This window comes from Periophthalmus magnuspinnatus, chromosome 5 (genome assembly GCF_009829125.3).
Source record: "Periophthalmus magnuspinnatus isolate fPerMag1 chromosome 5, fPerMag1.2.pri, whole genome shotgun sequence".
Lineage (NCBI taxonomy): Eukaryota > Metazoa > Chordata > Actinopteri > Gobiiformes > Gobiidae > Periophthalmus > Periophthalmus magnuspinnatus.
In genome coordinates this window covers 14,294,098-14,316,967 of record NC_047130.1, presented here as the reverse complement: position 1 = coordinate 14,316,967, position 22,870 = coordinate 14,294,098, and the positions used below count along the sequence as shown (strand labels likewise).

At 45.7% G+C, this 22,870-nt stretch overlaps 3 protein-coding genes across 3 annotated transcripts in view; 1 reads left to right on the top strand and 2 right to left on the bottom strand.

The window, feature by feature from the left end:
- Positions 1-46: 46 nt before the first annotated feature.
- Positions 47-5,158, bottom strand: rplp0 (ribosomal protein, large, P0). The gene is made up of 7 exons (XM_033967143.2): positions 5,025-5,158; positions 4,507-4,682; positions 3,267-3,354; positions 2,487-2,633; positions 1,854-2,039; positions 744-884; positions 47-238 (listed from the first exon to the last, which is right to left on the bottom strand). The coding sequence occupies exons 1-7, from the start codon at positions 5,076-5,078 to the stop codon at positions 80-82; spliced, it is 951 nt and encodes a 316-aa protein (XP_033823034.1). The 5' UTR covers positions 5,079-5,158; the 3' UTR covers positions 47-79.
- A 689-nt stretch (positions 5,159-5,847) lies between these two features.
- Positions 5,848-8,478, top strand: LOC129456271 (F-box/LRR-repeat protein 12-like). Its single transcript, XM_055222092.1, has one exon. The coding sequence runs from the start codon at positions 5,867-5,869 to the stop codon at positions 7,145-7,147; it is 1,281 nt and encodes a 426-aa protein (XP_055078067.1). The 5' UTR covers positions 5,848-5,866; the 3' UTR covers positions 7,148-8,478.
- A 1,212-nt stretch (positions 8,479-9,690) lies between these two features.
- LOC117371515 (mucin-2-like) overlaps positions 9,691-22,870 on the bottom strand; it is a 29,140-nt gene continuing 15,960 nt past the window's right edge. Inside the window, exons 6-13 of the mRNA XM_055221843.1 lie at positions 20,687-21,892; positions 18,702-18,962; positions 16,719-17,036; positions 12,352-12,492; positions 12,075-12,248; positions 11,160-11,241; positions 10,515-10,663; positions 9,691-10,168 (exon numbers count right to left, since the gene is read on the bottom strand). Of these exons, the coding sequence (XP_055077818.1) occupies positions 9,902-10,168; positions 10,515-10,663; positions 11,160-11,241; positions 12,075-12,248; positions 12,352-12,492; positions 16,719-17,036; positions 18,702-18,962; positions 20,687-21,892 (2,598 nt within the window). The 3' untranslated portion in view covers positions 9,691-9,901. The remainder of the gene's footprint in view (positions 10,169-10,514; positions 10,664-11,159; positions 11,242-12,074; positions 12,249-12,351; positions 12,493-16,718; positions 17,037-18,701; positions 18,963-20,686; positions 21,893-22,870) is intronic.

The following is a 22,870-nucleotide window of genomic DNA, read 5'->3' as shown; positions in this document are numbered from 1 at the left end:
AAATGACAAAGCAGTGTTTAAATGTTTATTGGCCACAATTCTCTGGTTCACTTGAGTAACTTTATTCTCTGGTTGAGTTTTAGTCGAAGAGGCCAAAGCCCATGTCGTCATCAGACTCCTCGCTCTCCTCCTTCACTTCCTCTTTAGCCGCAGCCGCTGGAGCAGCAGCAGCAGTCTCTGCTGCAGCCACTGGAGCTGCAGCCGCAAAGGCTGATGGGTCGGCGAGGAACGCCTTCACCTGAAGGGGCAGGGGCAAGAGAACAGGAAAGAGACAGCATTTAATACCCTTAACACTAACAAGCACTTTGCAAAAAGTCCTAACAGTGAAAGTCCAAGAATCAAGTGTCATTTTGATTTAAAGTGATGTTATGCAACTGAGGGTAAAAAAGTAACTGCATGATCACATGGAAACTGAAAGCTAAAACCACACTTTGATATGGGATAAAAAATGTACATCTTAATGTAAAATGTTCCAGTCGTGTTTATGGAGATGCAAGCCGGCTCTGCAAGAACACATTTCCTTTTTCAGTGCAAAACATGTTTTAATCCATTGGCAAAATTACATAATGGGGCTTTTATGTCCAACTGTAAATGCACTGTTCAGTAGTTCAGATAATTCTTTCCATTTTGTCATTTCTAAGACACCAAGATATTTCAGGCTGGCCACATGGAAATTTAGCAAAATGATTGTGGCACTTTAGTTTAAAGTCAGTACTGTGACCCCCTTTAAATAAAAAAAGTACCTTATCAGCGAGAGGGAAGGAGTACTCTGTCTCTACGGCGACAGCGAGTACCCGCTTGTACCCATTGATGATTGAGTGAGGGATAGAGGCCAGAGTGGGGTACCCGATCTCCAGGCACACGCTGGCTACGTTCCTCACGCCCTAGAACATTTAGATCAAAGTTTAGAAGATCAAGAACAGCAGCTCACATTCAGACGGGTACAAGTGAAATGAGAGATCAGATACAAAAGGCTTTATAGTATTTTGTCTGAGACCGTGCGTCCCAGTTCCGTCACACGAAGACAGACTGAGATAGCTGGAGACAGTTTAGTTTGTGCAGGGGGAACGCCAGCACAGCACTGAACTGCTGCTCTGGAACTAATCCTGCTACTTGACCACATACACAAACCAGTGTTTCACAATTAACTACAGTGGCCCCTCTTGGTCTAAAAACCTGGACGACATAAGGGCATCACAAAAATCACACTGTTGCCCATTGTCTTGGCCCATTTAAGATAAAATCTAGGCAATGATCATTTATACTCCATATTTTCTAAAATGAAAACGTTGTGCCACGAGAGTCTCCAAGAATCTATGGATAACACTGCATAGACCAAATCTAAAGCGCCAGACACGACCGACTTCATTAGCAGTTTGAACCATTGGAGTTTTAAAATAAGGGCACAAATTTAATGCCTTACACATCTACCAGAAGCCACTCCAGTTTAAGGTGGTTTCATTCAAATGTAAACGTTTTGATATTACACTTGTTTAACACAAACCCTGCATATTTAAGTTTACTTCTCACAAACACTTTCACCTTGTGATGTCATACAGGAGGTGCTTCATTTTTAAACTCCATACACCTTCTCTAGAATCATTTGGATGATTTCAGCCCTGGAATTGCCAATCTCTACTGAACTAAAAGTAAAAAGATAGCCATCAACTTCAAAACTACACTGGAACAGAGCATTTTGAAAAGACTAAAAGGGTTACTTAAAAGTGTGAATAAAAAATAACTCCAGGTATGTTCTTGAGGAGACAATATAACAGATCAGAAAATCGAGTAATAAAATAGGTTCTTTAACTTTTTAAAGTTCTCATTATTAGATCAGCATTTCCTTGTCTCACCTCGAGGAACTTTGTGTGCAGAGAGGCCTCAGTGATGTCCAGCACCTCGGGGCTGTACACGCTGCCGTTGTCGTAAACTTGTTGGATGATCAAACCAAAGGAGAAGGGAGAGATGTTCAGCATGTTCAGCAGAGTGGCCTCGCTGGCTCCAACTTTATCCCCGGTCTTAATCAGGCTAACGTCACTCTGAGGAAAGTGGGGAAAACATGTCAGATGCCCTCCCATTCTCCCTGCATCGGTCATAACATTTAGAACATGTTTTGCAAGTTTCACTTGTAACCGAGAAAGATCACTAGATTACCCAAACATACTTGGAATGTTTAATCATCAAAGATGACTGGATGATGTCTAAAACCCAACCGTAGAAAACAAGATTTGATATAATGCCTCATCTTCAAAAATTAGAGTAGCATTTTGTCTGAGACCATGCGTCCCAGTTCCGTCACACGAAGACAGACTGAGATAGCTGGAGACAGTTTGGTTTGTGCAGGGGGAACGCCAGCACAGCACTGAACTGCTGCTCTGGAACTAATCCTGCTAATGAAATACAGAGAATACAGCTAGATACTATAAATCACACTATACCACAGACCCTCCCCTGCATCCCTTTGTGTCAGATACCCTCCGTCATACCAGGATCTCAATAGTTCCTCTGGAGATCTTAGTGGTGATGCCCAGAGCCTGGAAGAAGGAGGTCTTCTCAGGACCCAGTCCAGTGTTCTGAGCAGGGACAGTCACATCACAGGGAGCAATACCTCCAGCACGAGCGGCCGCTGGAACCTGAAGGGGGGGAATGGAGGGTTAGAGAGGGCGGCACCATTTGGGGAAAGTCCAGTTTTCTGACAAGGATTGAGACAATTTGAACAGACTTGCTGAAAAAATCTAAGTTGATTTCCAAAGCCATCTAGAAGCTTTGACTTTGGACAGTTCTGATTCACATTTAATTCTCTGCCAAACTGTACTTTCGATTAGATTGTGATTAATCTTGCAGTTCAATCAATCAATTTGAACTAAATCCTCTGGGATGCCATTTCATTTGACCAAAAAATGATCTCAAATTTTAAATGTACCTAGGCTGCTCTCCTTAAGCTCCAGGTTGCATCCAAAGAAACTGTATCCAACATGATCACTTAAATATCAAGGATATAAAAACACTAGAGCCAAAGAGTCCTAGTGTTTCCCGTTAATACAGAACTACACTTTGTTGATCATATAGTAAATGTAAGACTACACTCATCAGAAATGACTTCTTACAGATTAAATGTAGGCAGTTACTGAGATTTATACTTATTTATACTATACTGGAGATGAAATTATTCAAATAAAACTTTTGCCAACATAAAATCTATGGGAAACACTGGAATTGGCCAAGATGTTTGCACACTAGAAGGTATCAGTTAAAGTCAGACTCACCTTGTTGGCCAGCAGCATGTCTCGCACCTCAGCCAGATCCTCTTTAGTGAAGACAAAGCCCACGTTTCCCCTGATGTGAGGGAGGAGCCTGAAAACAAAAAGGGGCATGACATCAGCTGCATCCATTTTACACTTTGACATCTTCCCACATTACTGCTGCATTATGGGAGGGTTGACATTTTAATGTGCATACAACAAAGGCAACTCCAGACATTTAAAAGGGGCTACAAAAGTATAGCTAAAGTGTGCCGTGGTTGGTGGAGTAGTGTGGCATTTGTCTGAGACCATGCGTCCCAGTTCCGTCACACGAAGACAGACTGAGATAGCTGGAGACAGTTTAGTTTGTGCAGGGGGAACGCCAGCACAGCACTGAACTGCTGCTCTGGAACTAATCCTGCTACTTGACCACATACAGGATGTACACAAGCAACTATGGAAGCAAAACATGAACACTCAAGGCTGATTAAGGCCACAAATCAAGTGTTGTTTATATGAATGGAATTATAGTTGACCAATTTTTAGTTGACCAATCTTATTAGGGTAAGGTTTTATTGCAGTGATATCATGCATCAAATACATTTTACGAATCTGCAAACTTAAAAAAAAAACCCTTCTCGCAGCAAACCGGGCAGGCAGTTAACAGGTTTGATTGCCACCATTACTAAGGTTAGCAGGCATGACCTTGGGAAAAGAGGGCACCTGATTTGTCCATTAATGTTCTCATCAGTTCACCTGGAGTTTGTTCAATGCCATTTACATGTTACTGCAACCGTTTCAGATGCCTTGCCGCTGACTGCCCAGTGATGATTGGACTCTAGATCCCCTATGCCCTGATCCTGTTCTGTGGATCTGGACCCTCCCTTCCCTCGCCTGGCTGGAGTGACTCCCACCCTCCTGTGGGTGGGCCTCTTTCTGTCCCTTAGCTGAGTGGGCTCTGGCCGTACAGACTTGAACTCCATCTGCAAATGGATGTTAATTAGTCCTGAACTAATGCCCATCCATGGGAGTGGATCTCTCCACTTCAAAATAAAAACCCAGAATCATATAGAGTGTGTCAGTAAGAACATTTCATGACCAAACTGACGAGGCTCACTGCAGCAGAGACGAGTGACAATTTTTCAATGTTAAGTGAATTGGAGCCAGAGTGAATGGAGCCGAAAGCACGGCCATGCTCACTTCCTGTTTGGAACGCAGCGGCTAGCCATGCCCATCTCTATATACAGTCTGGTTGCCATCTTACTTTTCCAGCGCCGGGTTGTTCTCCAAGTGTCCACGGATGGCCTTCCTCATCATGGTGTTTTTCCCCATCAGAACTACAGCCTTCCCACGCAGAGACATGCGGATTGTCTGCATCTGCTTGGACCCCACGTTGTCTGCGCCCACGATGAAGCAGCGAGGGTAGTCATCCAGCAGTTGCTATGGAGACAACAGTACAGCATCATAAACATGGTAACCCTTTACACGTGTAGATGGCCCTTCAATATTCTGGGACATTTTCTCACCATTTGTTTTCATACTGCAGTGGCAATGTTATTTTACCATCTCCAAAGCTATAATGTCCTACTGAATACCTTTTGAAAATCCGTTGTGTACTACATACAAATATATTAATAGAAATTTAACGAATAACTGTCTTTAAAACACTCATCTGTTATAACACTAAGATTATAGTGTGACATGTTTAATATTACTCCATGTTGACATGTGCCCTCATTTTGTTATAATGCAAAAAGCTTCTCTGCTCCAGCTCAGACTTACGATGATTTTCATGAAGTAGTTGGACTTCCACGTGGCCCTGTCTTCCCTGGGCATCTTTGCAGTGCTTCCAAGGATCGCCTCACAGCCGGTTTAAAGACAAGGAAAAAGATCTGGGAAAATAAGAACCACGTCAGAAATCAAATTAAAATCATGTCAAAATGGCGAGCGCAGAGTGGGCTTGGACAAGAAACAGTCAGGGGAAAGACACGGAGCAGATGTGGTTCATAAGCGGGAGGTGTTAGCTTTAGCCGCTAACGTCTGCTAGCTACGGAGGCCACGAGGAGAAGTTAAGGGATAATACGGAATTTTTCACAGCTAAAGCCTCGGGGAGAGCTACACACGGCTCTACAAATGAAAGTGCAACCCGCAGGAGGAGAGCAGTGCGTGAAAACACAAAATAAAAACAATTTAAATGTGTTTTGTAATCACGGGAAAGCGCGTCCTTACCTCACACAGGCTCGCGTGAAAGAAAGAGGAAGAGGAGGGACCTGAGGGGCTCATATACGGCTAAAACAGCCAATCAGAGCGCATCTGCGGCAAAAAAGCGCTCTGATTGGATGAACTCGTGTCAGTCATGCGCAAATCTTTTTTATTTTCGTATGATAATATAATGAACCTCTGAGGCAGTCCTATTAACACAGTCAATGGTCTTAACAAACCTTTGACAAAATAAACCGATTCTAATCAATAATCATAAATAATAATAACGTTTGACGTCACGTGACTCCGGTGCTGCTCCCGCACGCGGGGTGGCGCAGGCGCTCGGTTTCCTACAGGTAAAAAAAATAAATTGTGCGCATGCGCCATGCGTTAGTCTACGTGCACGTGTAAAAGTTGTAAATATGTTTACCCCGTACACGCGGCTCCCAGATGAAGTGTGGGCTCTGGTGTTCGGGTTCTTATCTCCCGTGGACCGGCTCAGAGCGCGCGCTACGTGCACGCTGTGGCGGAGGCTCGTGGACAGCAGCGGGCTGTGGCGGGACTGGACTGTGAAGCTGAGACCGGTCAAAGGCGCGTACAGAGCGCATTTTTGGAGCACGCTGCGCCGCTGGAGAGTGACCTCCGCTCTGCTGACCGCCCTCAGGACCTGGGCGCACGTGGCCACGGAGCTGCCGCAGCTCATCTCGCTGATCATAGCAGGTTATTGCCAGGAGCGCGCGGACAGTTTACGGTGCTTCACGCGCCTGGAGCGTGTGTATCTGCGGCAGTGCTCCCTGTGTGTGTCTCTGCACGGACTCCTCGCGCTCCTTCCACTGCAGCTCACGCACATGCGCCTGTGTGAGTGCTCCTGTAAAAGCGCGTTCTTTGATGAACCCGGTTTTCTTGCACTGTCAAAGTTCACGCGCCTTCAGTCTTTCACTTTCCACGGTAGGTGCACCATTCCTCCGCAATGTGTTTTGTACCGGATCCTCTACCACTTGCCGCACCTGCAGCACCTGTCACTGTCCATGCACCTGCCACCGTACATGCACCTAGAGGACGCCACACTACGGAACATTCCCCCACTGGAGCAGCGCGCACTCCGCAGTCTTGAGCTGGTGGACTGCTCAGTGTGGAGTTTATCCACGGACATGCTGAAGATGGTTCCGTGTCTTCAGAGCCTGGCCCTGTTCTTCAGGAGTGAAGAGCCCGGGGGATACTCCCTGCTCGCGGCATGGCTCCGGGAGTTGCCCCTGCTGTCCTCTCTGCTGCTGGCCCACGGTCCACCCGTGGGGGCTATTGCCGGGTCGATCCCCTCCTCCGTGACCCGCCTCACGCTGCTCCCCTCGCGGATCACCTCTGAGGAGATGACCTCTCTTTCCACACAGCTCCCGAACCTGCGTCACCTCCACTTGGACCCACGCGCGCCTCTGGACTCGGACAAGGTGGCGCTGATCCCGAGGCTCTTCCCCGGTCTCCGCAGCCTGCACCTCCGTCACGAGGGGCTCCGGGAGGAGGCCCTCAAGAACCTCGCGACGCTGGAGGAGCTGCGACTGTTGGAGACGCAGGACGCGGTACATGCGCCTAACGCCCTCGTCTTCAAACTCCAAGAACTAACCAAGAAGCGAGTCCGGATCTGCCAGAAACCCGAAACGGACCGACTGTGGTCCTGCGGCTGCGTGCACTACATTCCCACGACTTAATATGCATTTTTCAACATGTGTCTGGGGAACTAGGCCTGAACTAAAACTAACTCTAAATCAGTACCAAAGCAGGACTAAGATCTAACCAAGAGGCAAAACCAAAGACCAATGTCAAATGTTGTTCAGGTTGATTTAAATCGCGACTGAAATTTTAAAACTTGTTGCAGAGCAAGTTTTTTGAAATTTCCTTTTGCATAATGTGCCTGTTTGATCTTTTACACCTGTTTGACATGCTGGTGTATAATCACCCTCCTCAGTGTGTTCAGCTGCTGCAGCTATAGATCGAGTAAGACCCCCCTCACTTCCATAAAACGTTGTCTTTATTTGCAGTATTTCAATCTCAGACCCAAAAACATGAACTAAACCAGTGGACCACAGTGAGATGTGGACCACAGAATGATGAGTCTGACAGCAGTTACAGAAAGAGGGGTTATGATTTTTCAATATAAAGTGAATTGGAGCCCATGCTCACTTCCTATTTGGAATTTGGCGGCTAGCAGGTTAGCCATGTTTTTTATATTTACAGTCTATAAAGATATAAAGATATAAACAGTCTGTTCTATGTTTTGTACAATCTATGATTCTAGTCTAATCAAACACATGAGAGAAGTCCTGAGGGGTTCCAGTGTGAAACTTTATTGCACAAACAATTTTCACAAAAATAAAGAGAGAGATCTAGGACTGAACCTGGTCAATGGCAGGTCAACCCACAATCAGGACCAGGATTAGACCAGGACTAAACCAGGAACCAGAACTAGACCAGGTTAAGTCCAAGACCGAAGCAGGACTTTGACAGTGGCACTTTCATAGTAAAATATGGTTTGTTTTGAAACCTGCCAAAGGAACCAGCTCTTTGGAAATCGGTGTGACTCAAAAATAAACATTTGGCTGAAGCGAACAGAACGCAGTCCTGTCAGAAAACATTTCACAAACGTAAACATCAGATTCTTAGACTAACACAAAACAGACCCAAAACCACATGCACAGAGCTTAGCACGCTTCAGATTCACTGCATAGAAACATTCACTTTTTAAAAAAACTTTTTGCACTTTTTATGAAAATTTGCACAAGTGCTTCTCAATATTAAATACAGATGCACGTTATTACGGTCCAAGTACTAAACCACGTCTACACAAGGATTTAACCAGGACTAACTGAGTTTGCTTCCGTGCACCATCATAAGTCCCGGCCTGTAGACTCAGTCCAAACACACACCTGGATATAACCTTTGTATTTTTGCATAAGTTTATCGACATCAGTAGCATCACCATTATTACACATTTCCCTCAAACACAGTACATATACAGAACATGATCTGAAAGGACCTAACCCTTGACCCCTGACTCTAAGACACACCACAAACATTTTGGTAAAGCTGCAAATTCTGGCACCTGATGTTTTCTAGAAAAAATACACATTTTAATTGATTCATAATTCTCCTCACTGAGGCTGTGTGTCAGATGCCCTCCCTGTGTCTCCATGGGGTCTTATTCTGTGTAAAAGTTGCTAACCCTGTAGTTTAGACTTCTACAAACATGTTCTGAAATGCATGGGATTCTTGGACGAGTTTAAAGTTCAGATTTCAGTCTTTCAGATGTGAATGCTCCTGGACGTGACCTGTCCCTTTTAAAACAAGCTCTCGTCGTATTGTCATGCATCTGTTTATAAAAGTAAGTAGTTCTGTCAAATACAAAATGTGAACCTCCACTGTTTTTCTGTTACATTAAAAACATGAAAGGAGAATCTCTTTGGGCAAAAGCCTGTCCTAATCACAGCTGCAGAGTCCTAAGCCCTAAGAGAAGCAGAGCAGAGGGACGTATGAGACCTATGAAACCCACGGCTCGCTGCTTTTGTCTGGTTGGCTGGTTGTTGCTGGTTAAATGGTGGTTGGCCACTGTGTATCAGTTTGGTGGGCGATAATGCAAAAAATGAATATCACATTTTCTTGGAACCAGATCACGATTTTAACTTGATTACAATTCATGTAGACTCGAGAAGGACAACACTTCTGTGTTTTATCGTAAAGTATGTGTGAGCCATAGACGTGGACTGAGGGAGTGACCGCACCCATAGCCTTCAGCTCCAAATGATGCTCATTGAGGCTAGCAGTTATAGCAGTTAATCTGGAGCCCGGTTCTATATTTGGAATTCTGACAACGAGTATCAAAGCAACTAAAGAGCCAATCAGGAGTGAGGCTGTTGAAGGTAATGCCCCTTTCTGCCCACACCACTGTTTTAGCAGGGAGCGCACACTTACCAACTCTGTCAATCAAACCTTTAGGTAATACTAGCGGGAGCGACCATGGGGAAAAAAGGAACCCGATTGGTCTATTATTAATGTTCATGTTTTGATTTAGGGACAAAACTGAAATAAAACCCCAGGATCTTGTATAGCGGGTTAAAACCAACATTTTAAAGGTCAGAATGACGAGCCTGACAGCAGTAGTTACAGAGAGGGGCCACGGATTTTCAATAGAATGTAAATTGGAGCCAGTCTGTGTCTATATATATATATATATATATATATATATATATATATATATATATATAAAATCTACATATTGAGCATAAAGTGTGTGTTTGACCATAGAGCTGTAGTCATTCGAGAAACTGTGAATCACAGGAATGAGATCACGATTCCATTTTTAGCACCATATCGCCCGGGCCTGGTTCTGTCTTGGTGTATGCGGCTCTAGCTGAAGACCTGTTTGAAGACCTGTTGCAGGTGGGTGTATGTGGGTGTCTCAGATGGTTCTAGCTGAAGAGCTTGGAGAAGCAGGTATGGCAGTATGGCTTGTCTTGTTGTTCCTTGAACGTTCCCTTGTTGAGCTGTTTGAGGCAGAAGGCGCAGACGAAGTGTTCCGGGTGGAACTTCTTGGACATGGCAGTGATGCAGCGCCCTGTGATTGGACGCTGGCAGCCGGAGCACAGTGAGCCCCGCCTCTCGTGGTAATGCGCCTCACAGAACGGGAGCCCCTCGTGGTCAAAGAAACTGCCATTTATGAATGGCGTGTAGCACTCCTGAGGGAGGGAGAGAAAAGAAGAGAGGAGAGAGTGGGGTAGAGTGGGGTGTGTGCAGGGATGAAAGCAGAGACAGAGAGTAAAAGGGGGAGAGAGCGAAAGAGGGGTGGGGGTGGCAAGAGGGCGGACAGGAGAAGGAAGAAAGGATTGGGAAAGTTATCATGTTGTATTCTGATTTGCTACAAAGAGACTAGTAACAGTAGTAGTAGTAATAGTAGCAGTAGTAGTAGTAACAGTAGTAGTAGTAATAGTAACAGTAGTAGTAATAGTAACAGTAGTAGTAGTAACAGTAACAGCAGTAGCAGTAGTAGTAGTAGTAGTAGTAGTAGTAGTAGTAGTCTTGTACCCTGCAGACGAAGCACTCTGGGTGCCACAGTGCGTTCAGAGCTGAGATGTAGTTCTCCAGGATGGCTCTGGAGCAGCCTCCACACTTTGGAGCAAACATCTCAAAGTAATCTTTCATACAGAATGCTTTCCCGTCCTTCTCATGAAACCCTGCAGGAACACAGAGAACCAGCCATTTAAAACTACAAGGAGGGCATCTGACACACAGGGAGGGGATCTTTAAAGTCATAATTGTGTCCAAACTGAAATCTACAGTAACAGATGCAGATGTAAAAGTAGTCTGTTCCTTTTGTACCTTCTATGGTTGTCAAAAGTATCGATACTCATCAATAGTACTAGTATCGAAATTAGATGCTCATTTTTCACAGGTATTGATACTAAAAAGTCCCATTAACAGGATGGAAATGCCTTTCCTGTATAAACCCACATAGACTAGTATACACCCATGGACCACTATGGAACCAACCTGGACCACTAAGGAGTTACACAGATGTAAGGCCACATGGGAATAGAAAAGAAAGCATGACCATTTAATGTGGAAAATCACATTCTACTGTCTAAAGAAAGAGTGTTTTTTATTATCATTATCTTATCGGAATCGGTATCGAGTATTACGTCTATTGTTTAGTAGTGAAAGCACTGGTACCGTCAGGTCCAAAGAAGTCTCCACACTGAGCGCAGAAAAAATGCTCCGGATGCCACGTTTTATCCAGAGCAGTCACCACTTTCTGTAATACAAAAAACACAGATTTGGGTTTAAACATGATGAATCAAAGATCTAAAACTTATTTAGGTTTGAAATATTATAAAAAGATAAACATGTGTCATATTCAACGAATCAGAGTTTGGACACACGCTTTCATTCATGCTTCTTCTTCTGCTTTGCATTTGGCAGTCCCTGGCCCTGACACGGCACAGCTGTGAAGTGAAAACTATTTCAGGCAACAGTAGTTCAGTCGGTAGACTTGTCCACTGATCCAAAGATTGGTAGTTTGAATACCGCCCTCGACAAACAACAGTGGTACAGGCGTCAGATCCACTGACTCACAGGTTGGCAGTGCAATTCCAGCTCCCACAGATGATTGCTGTTGCTGTGCCCTTGGGCAAGACACTTAACCCATCTCGCTCCCAGTGTCTGCATACACTGGTGTATGAGTGTGTGTGCGTGTGTGTGTGAATGATGATGATGGCCACTAGGGGATGCCATAAGACCCATTTCATTTAACATGGAATAAAAAAAAAGAAAAAAGAAAAAAGAATGAAAACTGTAACAGCAATTTCAAATGAGATTTTATAAACTCAAAAAGGGGAGAGAGAAAGACCCAGACCATAAACTGATCTGATGTACTGTTACTATAGCAACACAACAAAATATTTTTTTGTATTTGTCACATTTTGTCTAAGAAAATTAGTTGGTTCAGTTCCAGTCCAGCCCTGGCTTAGCCGTGGCTTAGTCCTGGTTTAGACCTGGTAGTAGCAGTATTAGTGGTAGTTGTAGTAGCAGTAGTAGAATTCCTAATACTGACATCTAGGATGGGTCTGTTGCAGCAGCAGCACTCACATCTAGGATGGGTCCGTTGCAGTAGTGGCAGCGTGGTGAGAACAGCTGGTGGTAGTCTCTCTCACAGTACGGAGCGCCATCACGCTCAAAGAAGTTTCTGGAGCCGATTTCCTCCTGACAGTGAGAGCACACAAAGTGCTCCGGGTGCCACGTCCTGCCCATCGCCGTGACAACCTGCAACAGACCAGGGGTCTGGGTCTGGGACTCAAGAGAACTAGGACCCTGATCCAGGTCTGGAATTGGTCTCAGACCTGGTCTCAGGCCTGGTCCTTCTCACCTGTCCCACAATGGGTTTCTTGCAGGCTCCGCAGACACCTTTGGCCACAGTCTGGACCCCGAGGCGGTTCAGGTCGGACTGGAGGCTGCCCAGCATGTTGTCCAGTTTGTTTGGAGGAGCGGCCGGCACCACCTGCTGCATCTGAGGAGGACATACAAACAAACACTTATTACAGGGACACAGACTGTGATGTGTGCAGAAAAATCAAACATCAGACAGGATTTTATCATAGTCTTTTATTTGGAAAACTACAAAAGCAGTACAGTATTCACAGTATTCACAATTTGCTTTTAAATGTTCTCCACAATTCATACCATTAAAAATACACACAATCAAGTTTATCCAGAGCATGCGCGCGCACGCACACACACACACACACACACACACACACACACACACACACGCGTGGTTATGGGGGCAAAAGACTCAACCCATGAAGAAACCATCCCTCAGTAAACATGTGGGTGGGGTTTACAGGGGGCGTGGCCATAGTTATATTGGTCCTGTAAGTGCACTGTCATGTGGCGGCTTAAGTTACGGCCATGCAGAGTTTAGCATTCCTCACACAGCTCCTCTGGCCCTCTACTCCTGCTGTTCTTACTCAAGTAATATACTGTACAGTGTAACAGTACTCTTACTTGAGTACTATATTGTACAGTCTAACAGTACTTGAATAAAAGTTGCTGGGTTAAAAATAAATAAAGCTAGCTCATTATCTAAGGAGAAGACTCATATCTGTTCACGTCTAATCTGTTTGGCTTTAAATGTGGTCATGGCACTGACTCTTTGCGTAGAAGATACTGGATGAATATAATTCCCAGGGGCTCACAATATTCATGTGTTTTCTTTCAAGTCTAAAATGTTTGATCAGATTAACCAAGGAAAACTGTTCTACAAATCATCAGACCCAACTGTTCCAGGTTACTTTAATAGAGTACTTCTGGTACTCCTGTCAGTCACTGCAGGTGAAATGGGGCAATTCTGCTTTGATCCTCCTCAGGGTGGAGTCTTGTCTCCCCTTTTTTTTAATATCTATGCTAATGGCCTGTGCAGCTTCATGAATGTAAACCTGGATGTTGCATTGGAGATTATGTCTAACTATAATGTCTGCAGATGATTTGGTACTGCTTTGTCATTACAGTGCAGGCCTAAAGCAGCTGCTAAATATCTGCTCCCAGTTTGGCTTTGAACATTAAGTACAATGCTCTGGAAAGTCACATTATGATTGTAAAATCAAAAGAGGACAGACGCTCTTTTCCTGTCCTGTCTCTATGTGGGAATGCCCTCCAGCTCACAGATGAGATCAGATATCTTGGACATTATGTCATGAGTGACCTCTCAGATGACAGAGACATGTATAGGCAACAGTGTAAACTCTATGTCCAGACCAATGTGCTGCCTGCAAGTTCCACTGATGTCAAGACTGCACTTTCCAAATGTTTCTGCTTGCCCGTGTATACTGTGTACCTCTGGTGAGTTTGATGGTGGCCTATGACTCTTAGAAAATGTTATATGTGCAAAGGTTTTTCCAGTCAAATATCTAAACTGTGGTGTGAGATCCTGTGATGTCACAATCAGATACTGCATTTATTCATATATGTGTAGAGCCATGAACTTGAACAATCAGATCATTGAAGCTCTAGTCTGTTCAGTGAGGAGTTCTGTCTGATTTACTTCTCAGGTTTGGAGATACTGGCATTCGTGCGTGTATACATTATAATGCATAATGTAGTTTTCTTAGAAGCTATGAGCCAGATATGCTGTGTTTGTAAAAAAGAGAATTGAAACCATAGACTGTACAAAGAAGTGGACTAAGTGAGTGTGACCCAGTCAAATGAAGCTCATCGAAGCTAACAGTTATAGGCGCCAATTTGTAATAGAGTCCCATATGTGGATTGATTGATTTATTTTATTATTGTGTCTTGTGTACAAAAAAATGCCAAGCCCTTTAAAGAGCTTATAAGACACCATTAACAAAATACAATAGGCCAGCTGCCAGACGTGTTACAAACATCAATACTCTCATTTAAACAAACTCATCTGCCGCTTCACTGGGTGAACATTTAATCAAAGTATTTTTAAATTCATCATAAGATGGACAATACAACAAAAAATGAGCTTCACTTGCCACTTCTCCCAACTCATATAAACCACAAAGTCTTTCTTCTTCAGAGGCTTGAAAAAACCTCCCAGTTTATAAAGCCGGGGGAAGAATCCCTGTGTACAGCTGTGCCATCAACCATTTTTGACACATTTTTACACATTTTCCTCTTGTTAATCACAGAACCTAAAGCTTCACTGGCTGAAGCAGCAAGGATTTTTACCCCAGGAGACATATTCCAGACTTACATTTCCAAATGTAAGGACCTTTTTGTTTTGTGGAGCCAAAAAGCCAGTCCGGAGCGATCCCCTTCCTGCCCATAGCGCTGGTTTAGCAGGGAGCAAACGCTTAGTCAAACCTATTGCTAACACTAGTACGAGCAAACTGCCTGATTTGTTTGTTATTAAAGTTCATATCTTGATTTACAGACACAATAGTGAACTAAAAACGCCAGGATCATGTAGAGCGGGTTAATATGAACATTTTAGGACCAAAATATGAGTCTGACAGCAGCAGCTACAGAGAGAGGGGGCACAGTTTGTAAAGTGAATTGGAGACAGAGTTAGTGGAGCTGGAAATGCACCCATGCTCACTTCCTGTTTCTAACCATAGACTGTATATATAAATGGACATAGCTAATCTGTTAGCTGCCGTGTTCCAAATAGGAAGTGATCATGGTTTGTGCTTCCGGCTCCATTGACTTTGGCGCCAATTCATTTTATAGTAGAAAACTGTGGCCCCTCTCCCCGTAACTGCTGCTGTCAGACTCGTCATTTTGGTCTTAAAATGTTCGTATTGACCCGTTTTACATGATCCTGGTATTTTCATTTTTCTATTAACATTAATATGAAAACCAACCAGCTGCGTTCTTTACCTGAGGTCACTCCCGCTAGCATTAGCAACAGGTTTGATTTACAGCGTTAGTAAACTCCAGCCCCTAATAAACCAGTGGTGCAGGCAGGAAGGGGTGTTAGCTTCCACAGCTTCACTCCAGATTGGCTCTTTGGTTGCTATGATACTCGCAGTCGGAATTCTAAATATGGAGCCTGGCTCCAAATTGGCCCCTATAACTGCTCTAGCCTCTATGAGCATTTGACGTGAGAGGAACGCTATGAGTGACATAACACTCACTTAGTCCACTTGTTTATACAGTCTGTTCAAAATTCGGTGGCTAGTATGTTAGCTATGTCCATTTATATATACAGTCTATGACTAAAACCCAGCCTGTTATTTGACAATATGAAATTATTTCAACATTGAAAATACCGCATTTTGTGACATATTTTTTTAAATGTTTTGTCTACTTACATTAACTTCATCAAATCAGATGTTGTGTCCTGACAGTTACTCTTACTTGAGTAGTACTTTTCCAAAATACTTATTTTTCTTTAATAATTTCTTGGACTTTTATTTTGTACTTTTTGAGTATCTAAATATCTCTTTAGTACAGTCCGCTCTGCTTTACCCCCTCGGATCAAAGAGGCTTAAAAACTTAAGCCTCAACTCAAATTCCATGCAAGCACACTGACACTGGGAGAGGAGTGTCTTGCCCACACAATAGAGGGAGCTGGATGCTCATAAAGATCTAGGCACTCTCTACTCCCCCCTGGTGTCAGTATCTTTGGTACTAATCTAACAATGCATCACAACACATGAACATGCAAAATCCATCCCATATAATCTGGGAATCAAACCACAGACCTTCTCGCTTAGTGGCACCAACACGGTTAACCACTCTGATACAGCATAAACAGAATGCGAACAGGTAGCAAATATGGTTGTCAAAAGTATCAAAAATCAGATCCTAACCGATACTACAACTAGTAAAGAAACTAGATACTCATTGTTCACAGGTATTGATACTAAAAAAGTCTCTTTGACAGGAGAGAAATGAATCTTTCCTGAATAGCTTTAGAATGATCTTGAGCTGTATCAGAACAAGTATAAGACACATAGACTAGTATACACTATGGAACCTACCAGGACAACTGAGGGATTACACAGATATAAGGCCACATAAGAATAGAAAATAAAGTACTACCACACTACTATCACATTGTATTGTCTAAAGAAAGAGTGTTTTTTTTATGACCTTGGTATTAGAATCAGTATTGAGTATCGAGAATCGATTCTACACTTTAGTACCAAAACTGAGTTTGAAACATCACTATCTGAGAATCATACACCAGACCTTCTCGCACCACTCTGCCATAACACAAACCCAATAACACCATAGCATTTCGCAGGACATGCCGGAAGTTTTTGCCTGCAGCGGAGGGAAGATGGGGTCATAGTCGGTCTGGCAGCCGACCGATGAGAACTGTTTTGGGGGAGGAGGTGTGGGCTCTCTGGGGGGAGGCGTGGGGACCCTCGGAGGGGGGGTGGGCTCTCGCGGGGGAGGCGTGGGTGTCCTGGGTGGAGGAGGTGGTGTCGGCTCTTTGGGAGGAGGCGGAGGAGGAGGAGGAGGAGGAGTCGGTTCTCGGGGCGGAGGAGGAGTGGGTGGGGGAGGGGGGAGAGGGGCAGGTTTCTGAGGGGGCGGCAGCACCTTCCTCTGCGGGGCGGGGGAGTCAGGGGGGATGATGATCTGAAGAGGGACACAGCAACCGTCAGGTCACAGTTAGAACCACAAGAACTTCTAAAACCACTGAAACCCGAGCTCTGGTCTACTGACGGACCACGCTCATACACAGGACTGTATCAGTTCTAAGTTTTTCATTTGATCTGAAATATTTGAGACTTAAGGTTACTAAATTTAGGGGTAGACTGTGAGCGGTCTCTATCACAAGAGCAGCAGAGTTATGCAGGAAAAGACCCGGGCCTTACTTGAGAGATACATAACAGCTACAGGACACTTTTGGATCAGTTTTTTCTTATTTCACTTTAAAAAATATATATGCTGTTTTTAGTCACTGCACTGGTATGGGCTGATATCGAGTACTGGCACATACTTAAAGCTATAGTATCAAAGTCTGTATCGGAGCTGAATAGTTGGATCAGTGCCTAAAAGTAGACAAATAACCTTTAGCTTTTGAGAAGTTTAACAACCACAACTCTGACTGCTTAGCTCTGTTAAACGCTGTTAATGAACAGACACTATTATTGGTGACGTCAAAATGTCACCTTTCTGAGCTAAAAGTACATGAACACACGTGGAGGTAACAAACTGCTTTTTCCCCGTGGCTGCTCTTGATCTGATCAAACACTCGGGTTAGGGTTGTGATGGTGAGGCCTGGCTCCTCTGCACTTTTCTCAGCTGATTTTTTTAACTTTAGAACTGACTAAGTCTTTGCTGCATCCACAGGTCTTCAGATATGATGTTCAGGCTGAAGCTGCTCACTCGTTCCTGTTCTCTCCACTCTCTCTCTCTCTTTTATAGCTTGTCCTGTTTAGCCGTCGGTCTGTCTGTGTTTTCCCTCTTCTCCTCCCTCTCTCCCCGTCTCCTCCTGTCTAACTTATTCAGAGCTTCTCCTCCCTCTCCTCCTCCCGCTTTGTTTACAGTGTTCTAAGAGTTACTTTGGCCAGTATTTGGATGTATATGATGCTCATGTAATGGCCTTTCTCTCCTCTCTCCTCCTCTCTTCTCATCCTCTCTCCTGTCCTCCCCTCTCTACCTTATGGGCCGCTGGCCTCGCCTCTCTCCTCCTATCTTCCCTCTTTCCTCCCGTCTCACCTCCTCTCGACCTTAACCACTGGCCTCTCCTACCGTCTCCTCTCCACCTTATCAACACCTGGCCTCTCCTCTCTGCTCCTGTCCCCTCTCCTCCCTCTCTACCTTATTGACCGTTGGCCTCTCCTCTTTGCTCCTCTTCTCTCCTTCTCGTTCCTGTCTCCTCCCTTTCCCCTCGCTCGCTACCATATCGACCGTTGGCATCCCCTCTCTGCTCCTCTCTCTCCACCCTTTCCCCTCCCTCTCTCCTCTCTACCTTATGGGCCGCTGGCCTCACCTCTCTCCTCCTATCTTCCCTCTTTCCTCCCCTCTCACCTCCTCTCGACCTTAACCACTGGCTTCTCCTCTCTCCTCTCTCTCTCTCCCCTCTCCCTCGCCTACCCTCTCCTCTCCTTCTCTCTACCTTATCAACCCCTGGCCTCTCCTCTCTGCTCCAGTCCTCCCTCTCTCTCCTCCTCTCTACCGCTGGCCTCTCCTCTCTGCTCCTTTCCCCTCCTTCTCTACCATATCGACCGCTGGCATCCCCCCTCTGCTCCTCTCTCCTTCTCTCTCCTCCCTTTCTCCTCCCTCTCTCCTCTCTACCTTATCGACCGCTGGCCTCTCTTCTCTGCTCCTCTGCGGGTTTGACATGACGATCACTCCTTCTGTGAGCCAATCGTCTGTCTGCTGTTTCCTCCTCCTCTCCACACGCCCGATTCCCAGCTTTCCCTGTAGCTCCTGGATCAGACGGTCCTGGGAGTTGGACTTGTGCACCAGGATCGGTCCCATCTTCCTCCGATGGCCTTCGCGAAACATGGGGTGAACATTCGTCGTCTCTTTGGTTCTACGGATCACCGACTTCAGCTGGACGGGCCGGGGGAGGAGGAGAGGAGGGGAGGTGAGAGGGAGGAAGAGGAGAGGTAAGGTTAGGGGAGGAGGAGCGTGGAGAGTGAGGGAGGGGAAAGGATGGGAGAGGAAGGGGAGGATGGAGACGATAAATGAGAAAGCAAGAATGCAAAGAGCAGGAGAGAGGATGTTTGAAGGGAGATGTGAGAGAACGGTGAGGTGGAGGTGAAGACAGGAATGAGGATAGAGAGAAGGGAAGGGAAAGGAGAGGAGGAGCATGAAGGGTGAGGCAAAGAAAGAGGTAAAGTGAAGAATGTAGAGGAGTAAGGAGAGTGAGGGAAGGGACAGGAAAGGAGAGAAATTGAGAAGATGAGGAGAAGGAGGAGGAGAGGAGGGAAATGAGTAGAGGAGGAAATGTGAGGAGGTGTGGAGGAAGGATGAGGAGGAGGGAGGAGGGGTGAGGAGGAGTGAGGAGAAAAGAGGGGATAAGGAAGGGCCAATGGAGCAGAACGAACCACAAACAAACCTCATCTCGACACAGAGCTATCAGAGCCTTCACAAAAGCATTCTACAGAACCAGACCAAACCAGACCAGGACCAGAGCCAAACCAAACCATCATCAGCTCAAAACCAAACAAAACCAAACTCATGACTCATGCCACAGGCCACAGTCCAGACTCGGTTAAGTAAAAGTTCAATGTTTTTAAAATACCATCCCATCAAAACATCAAAGGAGCATTTCCTACAAATGAAACACCAGCAGAAGCATCAGAGCATCCAAAACATCAACACAGCACGAGTAGTTTATGATCAATGAACAAGAAGACGAAGACAGGCAGGACAAAGAGAAGAGAGAGAGGAGGAGCAGAAGAGGAGAGATTAAGAGAGGAGGGAAGGTGAAGGGGAGGTAGAGATTAGGAAGAGGAGGAGGAGAGAGAGAGAGGAGGAGAGGTGGAGGTGAGGAGGAGAGCAGAGGAGACACGCCCCCTGCTGGACACACATGCACCAAACATGTGCAGCTGAGACGAGCGTGAGTTCAGCTTTGGACACAGCCGTCACACTCTGAGCATAGCCCGTACATATCTTTATACGGTCTATGACTCTGAGGTGCTACATCAGTCTACATGACGTGAATTCAGAAATAATCATCTCATTTACAATTGTAAACAGTGAATCAACAGTGAGCTGAGGGTGTAAGTGTTTTCCTCAGAGACACAGTGTCAGGGTCTGAATCATAGCCTGTATAATTTCAGTGGACTGAGAGAGTGTGACATCCCCCATATTGTTCGGCTCCAAATGAGGCTTATCAGTTACAGCAGCTGATCTGGAGCCTATTTCCATATTTGGAATTTTGACCGCAAGTATCATAGCAACGAAAGAGCAAGTGAGGCTTTTGAAAGTAACGCCCCTTTCCGCCCACATTGCTGGTTTGGCAGGTCAGAATGACAAGCCTGACAGCAGCACTTATAGAAAGAGCAGGGTTTCAATGGAGCCATCAGATAGCAGGTTAGCTATGTCCAGAGATATATACAGTCTATGGTTATGACAGATAAAATTTTATATCAATTCTGTCATCCCCAAATTATCTAGGTCTGAAAAATAAATAAAAAGTTCAAAGAAGTTGAATCTCCTGAATTCAAGTACACTCCTCTAGGACAAGGCAGTCTCATGCTCCAGGCTCGTTGGCGGGTCTCATGCTGGTTTGCAGTGACATTTTTCTTGTGGCGTTCTTGGAGTTGTACCTGCCCCGAGGCGGACAGACGCTCCACAGCAGACGGCTGCTGTGACGGCAGGTCCAGCGAGGCGTCAGGAGTCCCGGGACATGAAGAAGGTGGAGTCAGGCACTCCTCCAGCCAGCTGCCCTCTGTCATGGGAGAGATGGTCCCGTCCTCCTCCTCCCAGTGCACCTCCTCCTCTCCCGACAGCGCACCCGCCTGGTCACAGCACAACAGTTTGTCCAGAGCATCGTCGAATAGCGGCTCCCGACACGGCCAGGTTAGATCCAGCACCTCGTCCACTTTAGTCTGTGAGGGAGTAAAGACGGGGGTGGGGGAGGAGACAGGGGAGGAGACTGGGGCAGGAGAGGAAACAGGACTCTGCACCGTGAACGTCTTCCTGGTGACAGTGGGCGTGGTCACGGGGCTGGACAGACGTGGTGAGAGGGAGGAGTCCAGGTCAGGGCTGAGAGTCCGGGGGAGGGTGGTGGAGGAGGGGGGCGGGAGGGTGAGAGGGCTGGGCACGGCAGGCGCAGACAGGGTTGGGATCGTGATGGGACTGAAACGGTCTGGACTGGCACACATCGGCGCTCTGGCCACAGCGGGCGCAGAGAGGATTGGGATCATGATGGGACTGGAGCGGTCTGGACTGGCACACATTGGCAAGGTTATGGGACTGGAGATGACTGGGATTGGCACTGGACTGGCGCTCTTGGGCTCGGGGCTGGCGATCCTCGGGACGGTTATGGGGCTGGAGACTTTGGGCTGGGCGGGAGGTGGCAGTTTGCCCGGCTCCATCGGGTCCGGAGACAGGACTTTGGACACAGGACTGGGAGACTTCGAGACCGAAACTGGACTTGGGTTTTTGGGACTTGGAGCTGGGCTTTGTCTCTGGACTAGGACTGGGCTTTGTCTCTGGACTAGGACCGGGCTTTGGCTCTGGACTAGAACCGGGCTTTGGCTCTGGTCTCTGCTGCACGCTGTGATGGACCCAGACAGCCTTTCCACGGTAACCAAAGATTCGCCACTGACGTGTTTGTTTTGGGCAGAAGTGAAGGTTTTGGGGGAGGAGCCATCTTCGTCAATGTGCAACTCAAGGGAGACAAGGGGAGGGGAGGGCGGGGCATTTGATTCAGCTGGAGGGAGCTGATTGCCTCTGACAGGGAAGGGGGCGGTGACAGGTGCAGGGACAGACTCCACCTCCTCGTGGTTTACGGATAACTGAGAGCCGGACTAAAGAAGAGAAGAGACACAAAAGCACAGAGAGAGGGAGAGGAGGAGAGGACGAGGAGGAGAGGACAGAGGAAGGATAGATAGAAATATGGAGACAAAGGTTTGGAAGGCGGAGAGATGGGAGATAGAGGAGAGAGGTGGAGAGAAAGGAAAGGAGAGGAGGAGAAGAGAAGAGAGAGAAGAAATGGAGAGGAGGATGCAGGAAAGCGGGAGAGAGAGGAGATGAGGAGAGAGGAGGAGGGTAGAGAGATAGAGAGAGAGAAAGGGGGAGGGAGGAGAGAGAGGAGAGGAAAGGAGAGAAGACAGAAGGAGAAGACAAGAGGGGTAAAAGAATGAACAGAAATGAACTCAGGAAAAAGAAACAGGCATGAGAGGACAGGCCAGGCTCCTCCCTCACTCTGCTCATTTGACCTGTCTCATCTTGTAGTCAAATGCAATGACCCCATGGGCCAGAACTTTATATATTATTACACAATAGTTCTGATGAGACAGATACAAATAAATGATGATGATGATGACAGCTTTATTTGGTGAGTGTTAGTGTCTTCCTTGTGCGTAAATTGTCTCTGCATTTTGGATGGAGTTTTCTGTGATGATGACATAGGCAGAGGGTTCTGTTTTTTCAACTCAGCACTACTTCCTGTAGTTTGTACTTTTCTTCACAAACTGCCACTTAACTGATGTAAAAGTATGATAAATATTCAGTCCTGGTACTATCCACCAATCCAAGTCACAATTACAAAAAAACATGAAAGCCTCTCATATGTAGTTTAAACTCTCCTGGACGGAGTCAAATGGGGAGTTTAATATTCCAGAGAAGTAAAATACACCCCATTTAAAGAGGGGGCATATTACTTCTATGGGGCATTCACTACTAACACATAACATATTTAGATCATGTTTTGAAAATGCTATATTCACCGATAAGAACTTATTAACATGTGTTATAACTTTCACAATCATCTCCCTTTGCTCGCC